At 42.8% G+C, this 12,154-nt stretch overlaps 1 protein-coding gene across 1 annotated transcript in view; it reads left to right on the top strand.

The window, feature by feature from the left end:
• The window catches only part of cenpe (centromere protein E), a 132,607-nt gene that overhangs the window by 9,465 nt on the left and 110,988 nt on the right, over positions 1–12,154 (top strand). The window contains exons 4-9 of the mRNA XM_079811915.1: positions 238–356; positions 8,789–8,908; positions 8,981–9,062; positions 9,144–9,211; positions 10,643–10,717; positions 10,822–10,873. Coding sequence (XP_079668041.1) covers positions 238–356; positions 8,789–8,908; positions 8,981–9,062; positions 9,144–9,211; positions 10,643–10,717; positions 10,822–10,873 — 516 coding nt within the window. The remainder of the gene's footprint in view (positions 1–237; positions 357–8,788; positions 8,909–8,980; positions 9,063–9,143; positions 9,212–10,642; positions 10,718–10,821; positions 10,874–12,154) is intronic.

Raw genomic sequence — 12,154 nt, 5'->3', positions numbered from 1 at the left:
TGGCAAAAATAGACCACAATTATTGCATAAATATTAAAAAATACCATCAAATCATCTCAAAATACAAAATTAAAAAGAGAAAATATTATTGAGGAAAAATAAATTGCATTGGTTTCACTGGGGTGGAGGAAGTTTAATGTTTAGGTGTCCGGGAAGACGAGCAAAGCGCCCCCTAGAGGAAGAGCAGCAGAGGTTAAAGGTCGCGATCTCCCTTAATGCATACTCTCCGATGTTCAGGCACGATATTCGCCTACGGACAGACGTCCTCCGGGAAGACTTTCTCCATGATGGGAAGTGAGCACAACCCTGGAGTGATTCCTCTCGCCATGGCGGACGTCTTCAAAACCATTAAAAATGTAAGTGTTGGCGAACCTTTTGAGATCTGAACCGTTTCAGTCCTTTCCCCACACACATCAGTTTCCCATGGTGCACCTGTGCTCTTAAGTTGAAAAATTTAGCAGCTATTTCTGCATTTATATATAAAACACACTAACAGATTCGCCAGATTTTTTTGTTTGAATTTAATTCTGCTTTCATTTTATTTTTAGTTAAAAGTTTGAGTAATTCTGTTGTTTTTGTCTGTATAGTTATTTCAGTTTTAGTACGACTTAAATAACAGGATAATTTCAACTAAACGATAATAAGTTATGTCTGTTAACATTTATTTATTTCAAGTAAAGAGATGTTTTCAGTTTTTAATAACACTAATACTAGTCGAATCTATATATTTAATAATGTGTGTCAAATAATGTTTCCTGTGATGGGGCAGAACAGAACATCCAAGAATTCACTTTAAATTAAATGGAAATTAAATTTAATTAATTTAACCTCATAATAACCGGGGTGGAAATCGGACACACAGCGTGACTCTTATTTAATAAACGAGCCTGAAATACAGCAGGACTCTTATTTTGAAATGTCTATTATTGCAGGAGCTCAGATAAAGTGAGTTTTTACACCCGTACACATCATATTACAGTTTAAACACTGTCATTAATGATCAGCATTAGTGTGTTTGTGAGTCTGAACGCACAACAGCGCCACCTTCAGGCTCTGACACATGACACGCTCACGTTTATTAATGACATCACAGCCTTATGAAGAGTAAAGGGTTAGTTCAGCCAAAACTGTAAATTGTGTCATTAATGACTGAGCCTCATGTGGTTGGACACCCGTCAGACCTCCGTTCATCTTCAGACACAAATGAAGATATTTTAGTGTAAATCTGATGCTCTGAAAGGCCTCCATTGGCTCAACTTTACACTCTCAAGACCCTTAAAAGACACTAAAGACTAAAGTTACAAAGTCCATCTCACTACAGCGGCTCTACAATAACTTTATGAAGACGAGAATAGTTTCTGTGCGCAAAAAAACCCTAAATAACGACTTATATAGTGATGATGATTTCAAAACACGGCATCATGAAGCTTTGAAGCGTTATGAATTAGTGAGTCGATTCATGATTCGGATCGCGTGTCAAACCGGCAAACTGCTGAAATCACATGACTTTGGTGATCCAAACCGCTGAATCGACTCACTGATTCATAACGCTCTGAATCGACTCACTAATTCACAACGCTCTGAACTGCTGCATCGACTCACTGATTCATAACACTCTGAATCGACTCACTAATTCACAATGCTCTGAACTGCTGAATCGACTCACTGATTCATAATGCTCTGAATCGACTCGCTGATTCATAACACTCCGAACCGCTGAATCGACTCACTGATTCATAACGCTCTGAATCGACTCACTAATTCACAACGCTCTGAACTGCTGCATCGACTCACTGATTCATAACACTCTGAATCGACTCACTAATTCACAACGCTCTGAACTGCTGAATCGACTCACTGATTCATAATGCTCTGAATCGACTCGCTGATTCATTACACTCCGAACCGCTGAATCGACTCACTGATTCATTACGCTCCAAACCGCTGAATCGGCTCGCTGATTCATAACGTTCTGAACCGCTGAATTGACTCACTGATTCATAACGCTCTGAACCACTGAATCGACTCGCTGATTCATAACGCTCTGAACCACTGAATCGACTCGCTGATTCATAACGCTCCAAACCGCTGAATCGACTCGCTGATTCATAACGCTCTGAACCGCTGAATCGACTCGCTGATTCATAACGCTCCAAACCGCTGAATTGACTCACTGATTCATAACACTCCAAACCGCTGAATCGACTCGCTGATTCATAACGCTCCAAACCGCTGAATCGACTCGCTGATTCATAACGCTCTGAACCACTGAATCGACTCGCTGATTCATAACGCTCTGAACCGCTGAATCGACTCGCTGATTCATAACGCTCTGAACCGCTGAATCGACTCGCTGATTCATAACACTCTGAATCGACTCGCTGATTCATAACGCTCTGAACCGCTGAATCGACTCGCTGATTCATAACGCTCTGAACCGCTGAATCGACTCGCTGATTCATAACACTCTGAATCGACTCGCTGATTCATAACGCTCTGAACCGCTGAATCGACTTGCTGATTCATAACGCTCCAAACCACTGAATCGACTCGCTGATTCATAACACTCTGAATCGACTCGCTGATTCATAACGCTCTGAACCGCTGAATCGACTCGCTGATTCATAACGCTCTGAACCGCTGAATCGACTCGCTGATTCATAACGCTCTGAACCGCTGAATCGACTCGCTGATTCATAACGCTCTGAACCGCTGAATCGACTCGCTGATTCATAACGCTCTGAACCGCTGAATCGACTCGCTGATTCATAACGCTCTGAACCGCTGAATCGACTCGCTGATTCATAACGCTCTGAACCGCTGAATCGACTCGCTGATTCATAACACTCTGAATCGACTCGCTGATTCATAACGCTCTGAACCGCTGAATCGACTTGCTGATTCATAACGCTCCAAACCACTGAATCGACTCGCTGATTCATAACACTCTGAATCGACTCGCTGATTCATAACGCTCTGAACCGCTGAATCGACTTGCTGATTCATAACGCTCTGAACCGCTGAATCGACTTGCTGATTCATAACGCTCTGAACCGCTGAATCGACTCGCTGATTCATAACGCTCTGAACCGCTGAATCGACTTGCTGATTCATAACACTCTAAACCGCTGATTTGACTCACTGATTCATAACGCTCCAAACCGCTGATTTGACTCACTGATTCATAACGCTCCAAACCGCTGATTTGACTCACTGATTCATAACACTCTAAACCGCTGATTTGACTCACTGATTCATAACGCTCTGAACCGCTGAATCGACTTGCTGATTCATAACACTCTAAACCGCTGATTTGACTCACTGATTCATAACACTCTAAACCGCTGAATCGACTTGCTGATTCATAACGCTCCAAACCGCTGAATCGACTCGCTGATTCATAACGCTCTGAACCGCTGAATCGACTCACTGATTCATAACACTCTAAACCGCTGAATCGACTTGCTGATTCATAACGCTCCAAACCGCTGAATCGACTCGCTGATTCATAACGCTCTGAACCGCTGAATCGACTTGCTGATTCATAACGCTCCAAACCGCTGAATCGACTCGCTGATTCATAACGCTCTGAACCGCTGAATCGACTCGCTGATTCATAACGCTCCAAACCGCTGAATTGACTCACTGATTCATAACACTCCAAACCGCTGAATCGACTCGCTGATTCATAACGCTCCAAACCGCTGAATCGACTCGCTGATTCATAACGCTCTGAACCACTGAATCGACTCGCTGATTCATAACGCTCTGAACCGCTGAATCGACTCGCTGATTCATAACGCTCTGAACCGCTGAATCGACTCGCTGATTCATAACACTCTGAATCGACTCGCTGATTCATAACGCTCTGAACCGCTGAATCGACTCGCTGATTCATAACGCTCTGAACCGCTGAATCGACTCGCTGATTCATAACACTCTGAATCGACTCGCTGATTCATAACGCTCTGAACCGCTGAATCGACTTGCTGATTCATAACGCTCCAAACCACTGAATCGACTCGCTGATTCATAACACTCTGAATCGACTCGCTGATTCATAACGCTCTGAACCGCTGAATCGACTCGCTGATTCATAACGCTCTGAACCGCTGAATCGACTCGCTGATTCATAACGCTCTGAACCGCTGAATCGACTCGCTGATTCATAACGCTCTGAACCGCTGAATCGACTCGCTGATTCATAACGCTCTGAACCGCTGAATCGACTCGCTGATTCATAACGCTCTGAACCGCTGAATCGACTCGCTGATTCATAACGCTCTGAACCGCTGAATCGACTCGCTGATTCATAACGCTCTGAACCGCTGAATCGACTCGCTGATTCATAACACTCTGAATCGACTCGCTGATTCATAACGCTCTGAACCGCTGAATCGACTTGCTGATTCATAACGCTCCAAACCACTGAATCGACTCGCTGATTCATAACACTCTGAATCGACTCGCTGATTCATAACGCTCTGAACCGCTGAATCGACTTGCTGATTCATAACGCTCTGAACCGCTGAATCGACTTGCTGATTCATAACGCTCTGAACCGCTGAATCGACTCGCTGATTCATAACGCTCTGAACCGCTGAATCGACTTGCTGATTCATAACACTCTAAACCGCTGATTTGACTCACTGATTCATAACGCTCCAAACCGCTGATTTGACTCACTGATTCATAACGCTCCAAACCGCTGATTTGACTCACTGATTCATAACACTCTAAACCGCTGATTTGACTCACTGATTCATAACGCTCTGAACCGCTGAATCGACTTGCTGATTCATAACACTCTAAACCGCTGATTTGACTCACTGATTCATAACACTCTAAACCGCTGAATCGACTTGCTGATTCATAACACTCTAAACCGCTGATTTGACTCACTGATTCATAACACTCTAAACCGCTGAATCGACTTGCTGATTCATAACGCTCCAAACCGCTGAATCGACTCGCTGATTCATAACGCTCTGAACCGCTGAATCGACTCACTGATTCATAACACTCTAAACCGCTGAATCGACTTGCTGATTCATAACGCTCTGAACCGCTGAATCGACTTGCTGATTCATAACGCTCTGAACCGCTGAATCGACTCGCTGATTCATAACGCTCTGAACCGCTGAATCGACTTGCTGATTCATAACACTCTAAACCGCTGATTTGACTCACTGATTCATAACGCTCCAAACCGCTGATTTGACTCACTGATTCATAACGCTCCAAACCGCTGATTTGACTCACTGATTCATAACACTCTAAACCGCTGATTTGACTCACTGATTCATAACGCTCTGAACCGCTGAATCGACTTGCTGATTCATAACACTCTAAACCGCTGATTTGACTCACTGATTCATAACACTCTAAACCGCTGAATCGACTTGCTGATTCATAACACTCTAAACCGCTGATTTGACTCACTGATTCATAACACTCTAAACCGCTGAATCGACTTGCTGATTCATAACGCTCCAAACCGCTGAATCGACTCGCTGATTCATAACGCTCTGAACCGCTGAATCGACTCACTGATTCATAACACTCTAAACCGCTGAATCGACTTGCTGATTCATAACGCTCCAAACCGCTGAATCGACTCGCTGATTCATAACGCTCTGAACCGCTGAATCGACTTGCTGATTCATAACGCTCCAAACCGCTGAATCGACTCGCTGATTCATAACGCTCTGAACCGCTGAATCGACTCGCTGATTCATAACGCTCCAAACCGCTGAATTGACTCACTGATTCATAACACTCCAAACCGCTGAATCGACTCGCTGATTCATAACGCTCCAAACCGCTGAATCGACTCGCTGATTCATAACGCTCTGAACCACTGAATCGACTCGCTGATTCATAACGCTCTGAACCGCTGAATCGACTCGCTGATTCATAACGCTCTGAACCGCTGAATCGACTCGCTGATTCATAACACTCTGAATCGACTCGCTGATTCATAACGCTCTGAACCGCTGAATCGACTCGCTGATTCATAACGCTCTGAACCGCTGAATCGACTCGCTGATTCATAACACTCTGAATCGACTCGCTGATTCATAACGCTCTGAACCGCTGAATCGACTTGCTGATTCATAACGCTCCAAACCACTGAATCGACTCGCTGATTCATAACACTCTGAATCGACTCGCTGATTCATAACGCTCTGAACCGCTGAATCGACTCGCTGATTCATAACGCTCTGAACCGCTGAATCGACTCGCTGATTCATAACGCTCTGAACCGCTGAATCGACTCGCTGATTCATAACGCTCTGAACCGCTGAATCGACTCGCTGATTCATAACGCTCTGAACCGCTGAATCGACTCGCTGATTCATAACGCTCTGAACCGCTGAATCGACTCGCTGATTCATAACGCTCTGAACCGCTGAATCGACTCGCTGATTCATAACACTCTGAATCGACTCGCTGATTCATAACGCTCTGAACCGCTGAATCGACTTGCTGATTCATAACGCTCCAAACCACTGAATCGACTCGCTGATTCATAACACTCTGAATCGACTCGCTGATTCATAACGCTCTGAACCGCTGAATCGACTTGCTGATTCATAACGCTCTGAACCGCTGAATCGACTTGCTGATTCATAACGCTCTGAACCGCTGAATCGACTCGCTGATTCATAACGCTCTGAACCGCTGAATCGACTTGCTGATTCATAACACTCTAAACCGCTGATTTGACTCACTGATTCATAACGCTCCAAACCGCTGATTTGACTCACTGATTCATAACGCTCCAAACCGCTGATTTGACTCACTGATTCATAACACTCTAAACCGCTGATTTGACTCACTGATTCATAACGCTCTGAACCGCTGAATCGACTTGCTGATTCATAACACTCTAAACCGCTGATTTGACTCACTGATTCATAACACTCTAAACCGCTGAATCGACTTGCTGATTCATAACGCTCCAAACCGCTGAATCGACTCGCTGATTCATAACGCTCTGAACCGCTGAATCGACTCGCTGATTCATAACACTCAAGATTCAAGAGATTTTATTTGTCACATACACAATTATATGCAATATACAACTGGCAGTGAAATGTATTTGGTGTTATGCGAGTCACACCGAGTCGCCATTCAATGCGGCGCCTTCTTGAGTTGGACAGAAAATACAGCATAACATGAGGATAGGTAGGGAGGGGTGAGGAGATGAAAAAAAAAACAACCCCCAGACTATGCTCCTACGGGAGCACAGTTTGAGACCAGTAAAAAAACATCTCAGCAACACGAGCACACAATACAACATGAAACACGACTTGCAACAGGGGAGAGGAGTGGGGGGTTGAGGTGTCCCAGCACAGCCAGGCGTCCCGGTCCTGCAGCCATCTCAGGCGCTGGTCACAGACCCGCTTGTCAGACTGGGGGTACAAAGCGGCGAAGGTGAGAGATGGGTGTGTGCATAAGTGTGTGTGTGTCTGTAAAGTTCATGTGCATGTTTGTGTAGGCCTGGAGAGTCACGCCTGGCACCCTAATCTCGGTGCTCCCGTTGTTATGGAGACAACCTTGATCAGATCCCAGTCCGAGTCAGCAGGTGGTTGGGGGATGAATGCAAGAGCGTCTCCCTGCAGTGCTTTGCTGGAGGAGTTGTTGTCTCAGCAGCGGCCTTGGCCAAGACCGTGCTGGTAGGGAGCCGAAAGCAGATAAGATTGGAATTTGTTTGGTCTGGGAGCGAGTAGCCACAATTTATGACTACTCTCTTAGTTCGTTCTGGTCTCTGAAACCATTTTGCAAAGCAGTGAGCTTTTCCGTGATGACATCCATCTTGCGTTGCAACTCCATGATGTTATCCATGTTGCGGTTAGTAGTCCCAGTTTGGGAGATGACCGCTCTGCCCACTGCTTCAATCATGACGGGCAGCCCTGTGGAGCTTTGAACAGCTGTCACCGCTTTCTGAATTTTTCGATATCCCAGGGCAATGCCTGATCCAATCAGCAGAAACCCTGTTACCATGAATCCGAATAGGTAGATGTCTTCAATGTCCTCTACGGAAAGTGCCGCTAGACACACAACATGCCACCTCTCCCACGCGTCCATCGTGTAGCCAGCAGCAAACGTTCCGGCAGGGCAGTTAGGTTCCCCCGAACCCAAGCTTCTCGTCGAGAAGATGGTGTCAATTGCGTTGAGCTCTGAATCGACTCGCTGATTCATAACGCTCTGAACCGCTGAATCGACTTGCTGATTCATAACACTCTAAACCGCTGATTTGACTCACTGATTCATAACGCTCCAAACCGCTGAATCGACTTGCTGATTCATAACACTCTAAACCGCTGATTTGACTCACTGATTCATAACGCTCTGAACCGCTGAATCGACTCGCTGATTCATAACGCTCTGAACCGCTGAATCGACTTGCTGATTCATAACACTCTAAACCGCTGATTTGACTCACTGATTCATAACGCTCCAAACCGCTGATTTGACTCACTGATTCATAACGCTCCAAACCGCTGATTTGACTCACTGATTCATAACACTCTAAACCGCTGATTTGACTCACTGATTCATAACGCTCCAAACCGCTGATTTGACTCACTGATTCATAACGCTCCAAACCGCTGATTTGACTCACTGATTCATAACGCTCCAAACCGCTGATTTGACTCACTGATTCATAACACTCTAAACCGCTGATTTGACTCACTGATTCATAACGCTCCAAACCGCTGAATATGCCATATCGGTCTATCCCTAGCAGTGAGCATTTAATATCTTTCTTTCTTTGCAGTGTCCGAAGAAGGAGTTCCTGCTGCGCGTCAGCTACATGGAGATCTACAACGAGACGGTCACAGACCTGCTGGTGGACAGCTGGAAGAGGAAGCCTCTGGAGATCCGTGAAGGGAACTATGTAAGTTGTTGGTCTTTCGTTGCGAATGCAAAGGGGCGTTTCCGCTCTTAACCCACGACTGACTGTCCGCAGAAAAACGTGTACGTGGCGGATCTGACTGAAGAGCTGGTGACGTCTCCGGAACAAGCCCTGTCCTGGATCACCAAAGGAGAAAGTAAAGCTGCTCTTATTGCATTACTCTGTCTTTACTCCGCTGTGCTGTAGTACTCATCTGATCCTGGCTTGATTCATACAGAAAACCGGCATTATGGGAAGACTAAGATGAACGAGCGCAGCAGCCGCTCACACACCATTTTCCGCATGGTAAGAGGCGCTATGACCCGTGTTTGGGGAAACGCATTACAAGTAATTTGAGTTACGTGATAATTAGGGCTGTCAAAAGATTAATCGCGATTAATCGCATCCAAAATAAAAGTTTGTTTACATAATATATATGTGTGCGTACTCTGTTAATTATTATTTATATATAAATACACACACATTCATGTATATATTTAAGATTTTTTATTTATTTTTATATATAAAACATTTATATTTATATATATTATAGATTATATACATGCAAATATTTCTTAAATATATACATGAATGTGTGTGTTTTTATATATAAATAATAATTAACAGAGTACACACACATATATTATGTAAACACAAACTTTTATTTTGGATGCGATTAATCGCGATTAATCTTTTGACAGCCCTATTAATATGACTTTTTCCAAGTAACTAGTAAAGTAATGCATTACTTTTCAAATTTACAACAAAATATTACTTAGAGTTACTTTTTCACATTAGTTTGACTGACAGCTCTTCTGTCCTCATGTTGAGAGTTAGTGTGTGTGTGTGTGTGTGTGTGTGTGTGTGTGTGTGTGTGTGTGTGTGTGAACATGATGGTTATTGTAGTTCTAGACTAAATGTGAGCATTTATTTATCTCACTTGCGCAATAAAGATTCTGCACTCCTCAAAATGAAGAAAATCAGTCAAATGCAAAATCAGAATACTATGCAAACCTCCAATAATTAAATGTTAAATAAAACAACTATTTTTATGCATAATCTACCGTTATATTTAATTTACCAATGTCTTGCTGCTGACCTTTGCTGATGAAAACTACTAGATTTTTTTGTTTTTATTGGTAAAACTTTTCTCCTGCATCTATTCTCCCATTATCCAGAGCTGCGCCCTCAACTGGTCATGAGTGAATTTACATTTTTACCTCAGCCTGGGGCTTATTATTTACATTTTGGTATGAAGAGGTCTTTACCGTTGCACAAAAATATAAAAAAAAAATTATAAACAAAAACAAGCCCAGCCCAGGTGAGAAAGTAACGCAAAAGTAATGTAACGCATTACTTTTCTTAAAAAGTAACTAAGGAACTCAATTAGTTACTTTTTAAGGGAGTAACGCAATATTGTAATGCATTACTTTTCTTAAAAAGTAACTAAGGAACTCAATTAGTTACTTTTTAATGGAGTAACGCAATATTGTAATGCATTACTTTTCTTAAAAAGTAACTAAGGAACTCAATTAGTTACTTTTTAATGGAGTAACGCAATATTGTAATGCATTACTTTTCTTAAAAAGTAACTAAGGAACTCAATTAGTTACTTTTTAAGGGAGTAACGCAATATTGTAATGCATTACTTTTCAAAGTAACTTTCCCCAACACTTGTTATGACCTGGAGTGTGTTCGGGCTCTAAGGTTCATCTCTGATATGTGTGTGTGTGTCAGATCTTGGAGAGCCGTGAGCGAAGCGACCCGGCGTCTGGAGAGAACGCAGATGGAGCCATCATAGTGTCACACCTGGTGAGTTCAACACAAACCGCAAACCTTCTGTGTGATTTCATTCACTGGCGTCAAGCGCGGTTTATTGCGTTTAGTCAGTTTGTTGTCGTTTCCTGTTTCTGCAGAACTTGGTGGATCTCGCTGGAGCTGAGCGGGCCAGTCAGACGGGCGCTGAGGGTACGGATTTGTGTTTGTACTGTTTGTTCTTTTAGTTGCTTTTGAATAGAAAAATCACTTAAGTCTAACGCCGGGTTCAGACTACACGATTTGACGTTTGACGTGAAGTGTTGTAGTGATTCGTAAATGAGCATCAGGACTACGGATGCAACAATACAGTTAGTCCACGGTTCAATACACACCTCGGTTTTTAACCACGGTTTTCTGGTTTGGTTCTGATGGCTTGTCACATCAGTTTTTTGCTTTTCTATTCTTAGGCAACAGGAACAGTAAGAGGTTAAAGAGAAAAAAATTCTTTATTTTACTTAAAAGAATTGAAAAACCTTACTTAAACTTAAAAATTTACTTAAAATAATCCTTGTACACATTCCTAGTGTATTGTATAATATAAAATAAATGTATTTAAAGATTTACACTGGCAGCTCAGAGCTGAACAGCAGCATTAAAGTATGATATTTAATGAATAAATGTAAAAATAAAACACTTCACAGACTTCACTATAAAATATAAACTGATTCTGATTAAAGCTGCTGTATTAGTTCTTCAGTCAAGAGCAGTGAGTGATTTTCTCTTTTGTCTTTTGTTGTTGTATTAACATTAAAGGGATAGTTCACTCAAAAATGAAAATTCTGTCATGGAGAAATGAACACAGGTTTGGAACAATATTAGAGTGAGTAAATAATGACATTATTTTAGAGGTGAACTGTCCCTTTAAGGACGGCGTGTTCACTATAGACTGCGCGGCTGTCAATTAAAGACCTCTACACATCTAATATACACACACACACCGATTTTACTTTCACTTTAGACATAACCGACTGTGTTTATGTTAACCTTGTGTGTATTAGTACTGTAAGACGTCTACTTTGTCCAGTAATCACGTGTTTGACAGGCGTTTAGTGCGCGCGCTGGGAAAAGCGCATGTTAAAACAGTGCACGCGCACGCGAATGAAGGCTTTAAAACGCACACAAAAAATGAAATTTGGTGATTGTGAATAACTCTAGTGTTCTGTGAGTATAACTCCACCACTGACCTGTGATGTGAATGTATGTCGCGTTGTTCAGTATTGGGATGGAGGCAAATGATAGAATTTGTAGAAAAATAATTAATAAAATGCAAAACCGAAAAAACGCAATTCACAAGCGCGCATTGAACCGTGAATGCTGTACCGAACGCTTCAATATTATATTGAGAATTGTGGCATCCCTAATCAGGACACAAGAATCATCGATGAAGCAAAGTCTGTCAGGCGCCTCGTCCACGACACAATAATTTAGGAG

This window comes from Gobio gobio, assembly GCF_949357685.1.
Source record: "Gobio gobio genome assembly, chromosome: 3".
Taxonomy (NCBI): domain Eukaryota; kingdom Metazoa; phylum Chordata; class Actinopteri; order Cypriniformes; family Gobionidae; genus Gobio; species Gobio gobio.
Note: the sequence above shows the minus strand (reverse complement) of the source record. Positions and strands in the feature narration are given on the sequence as shown.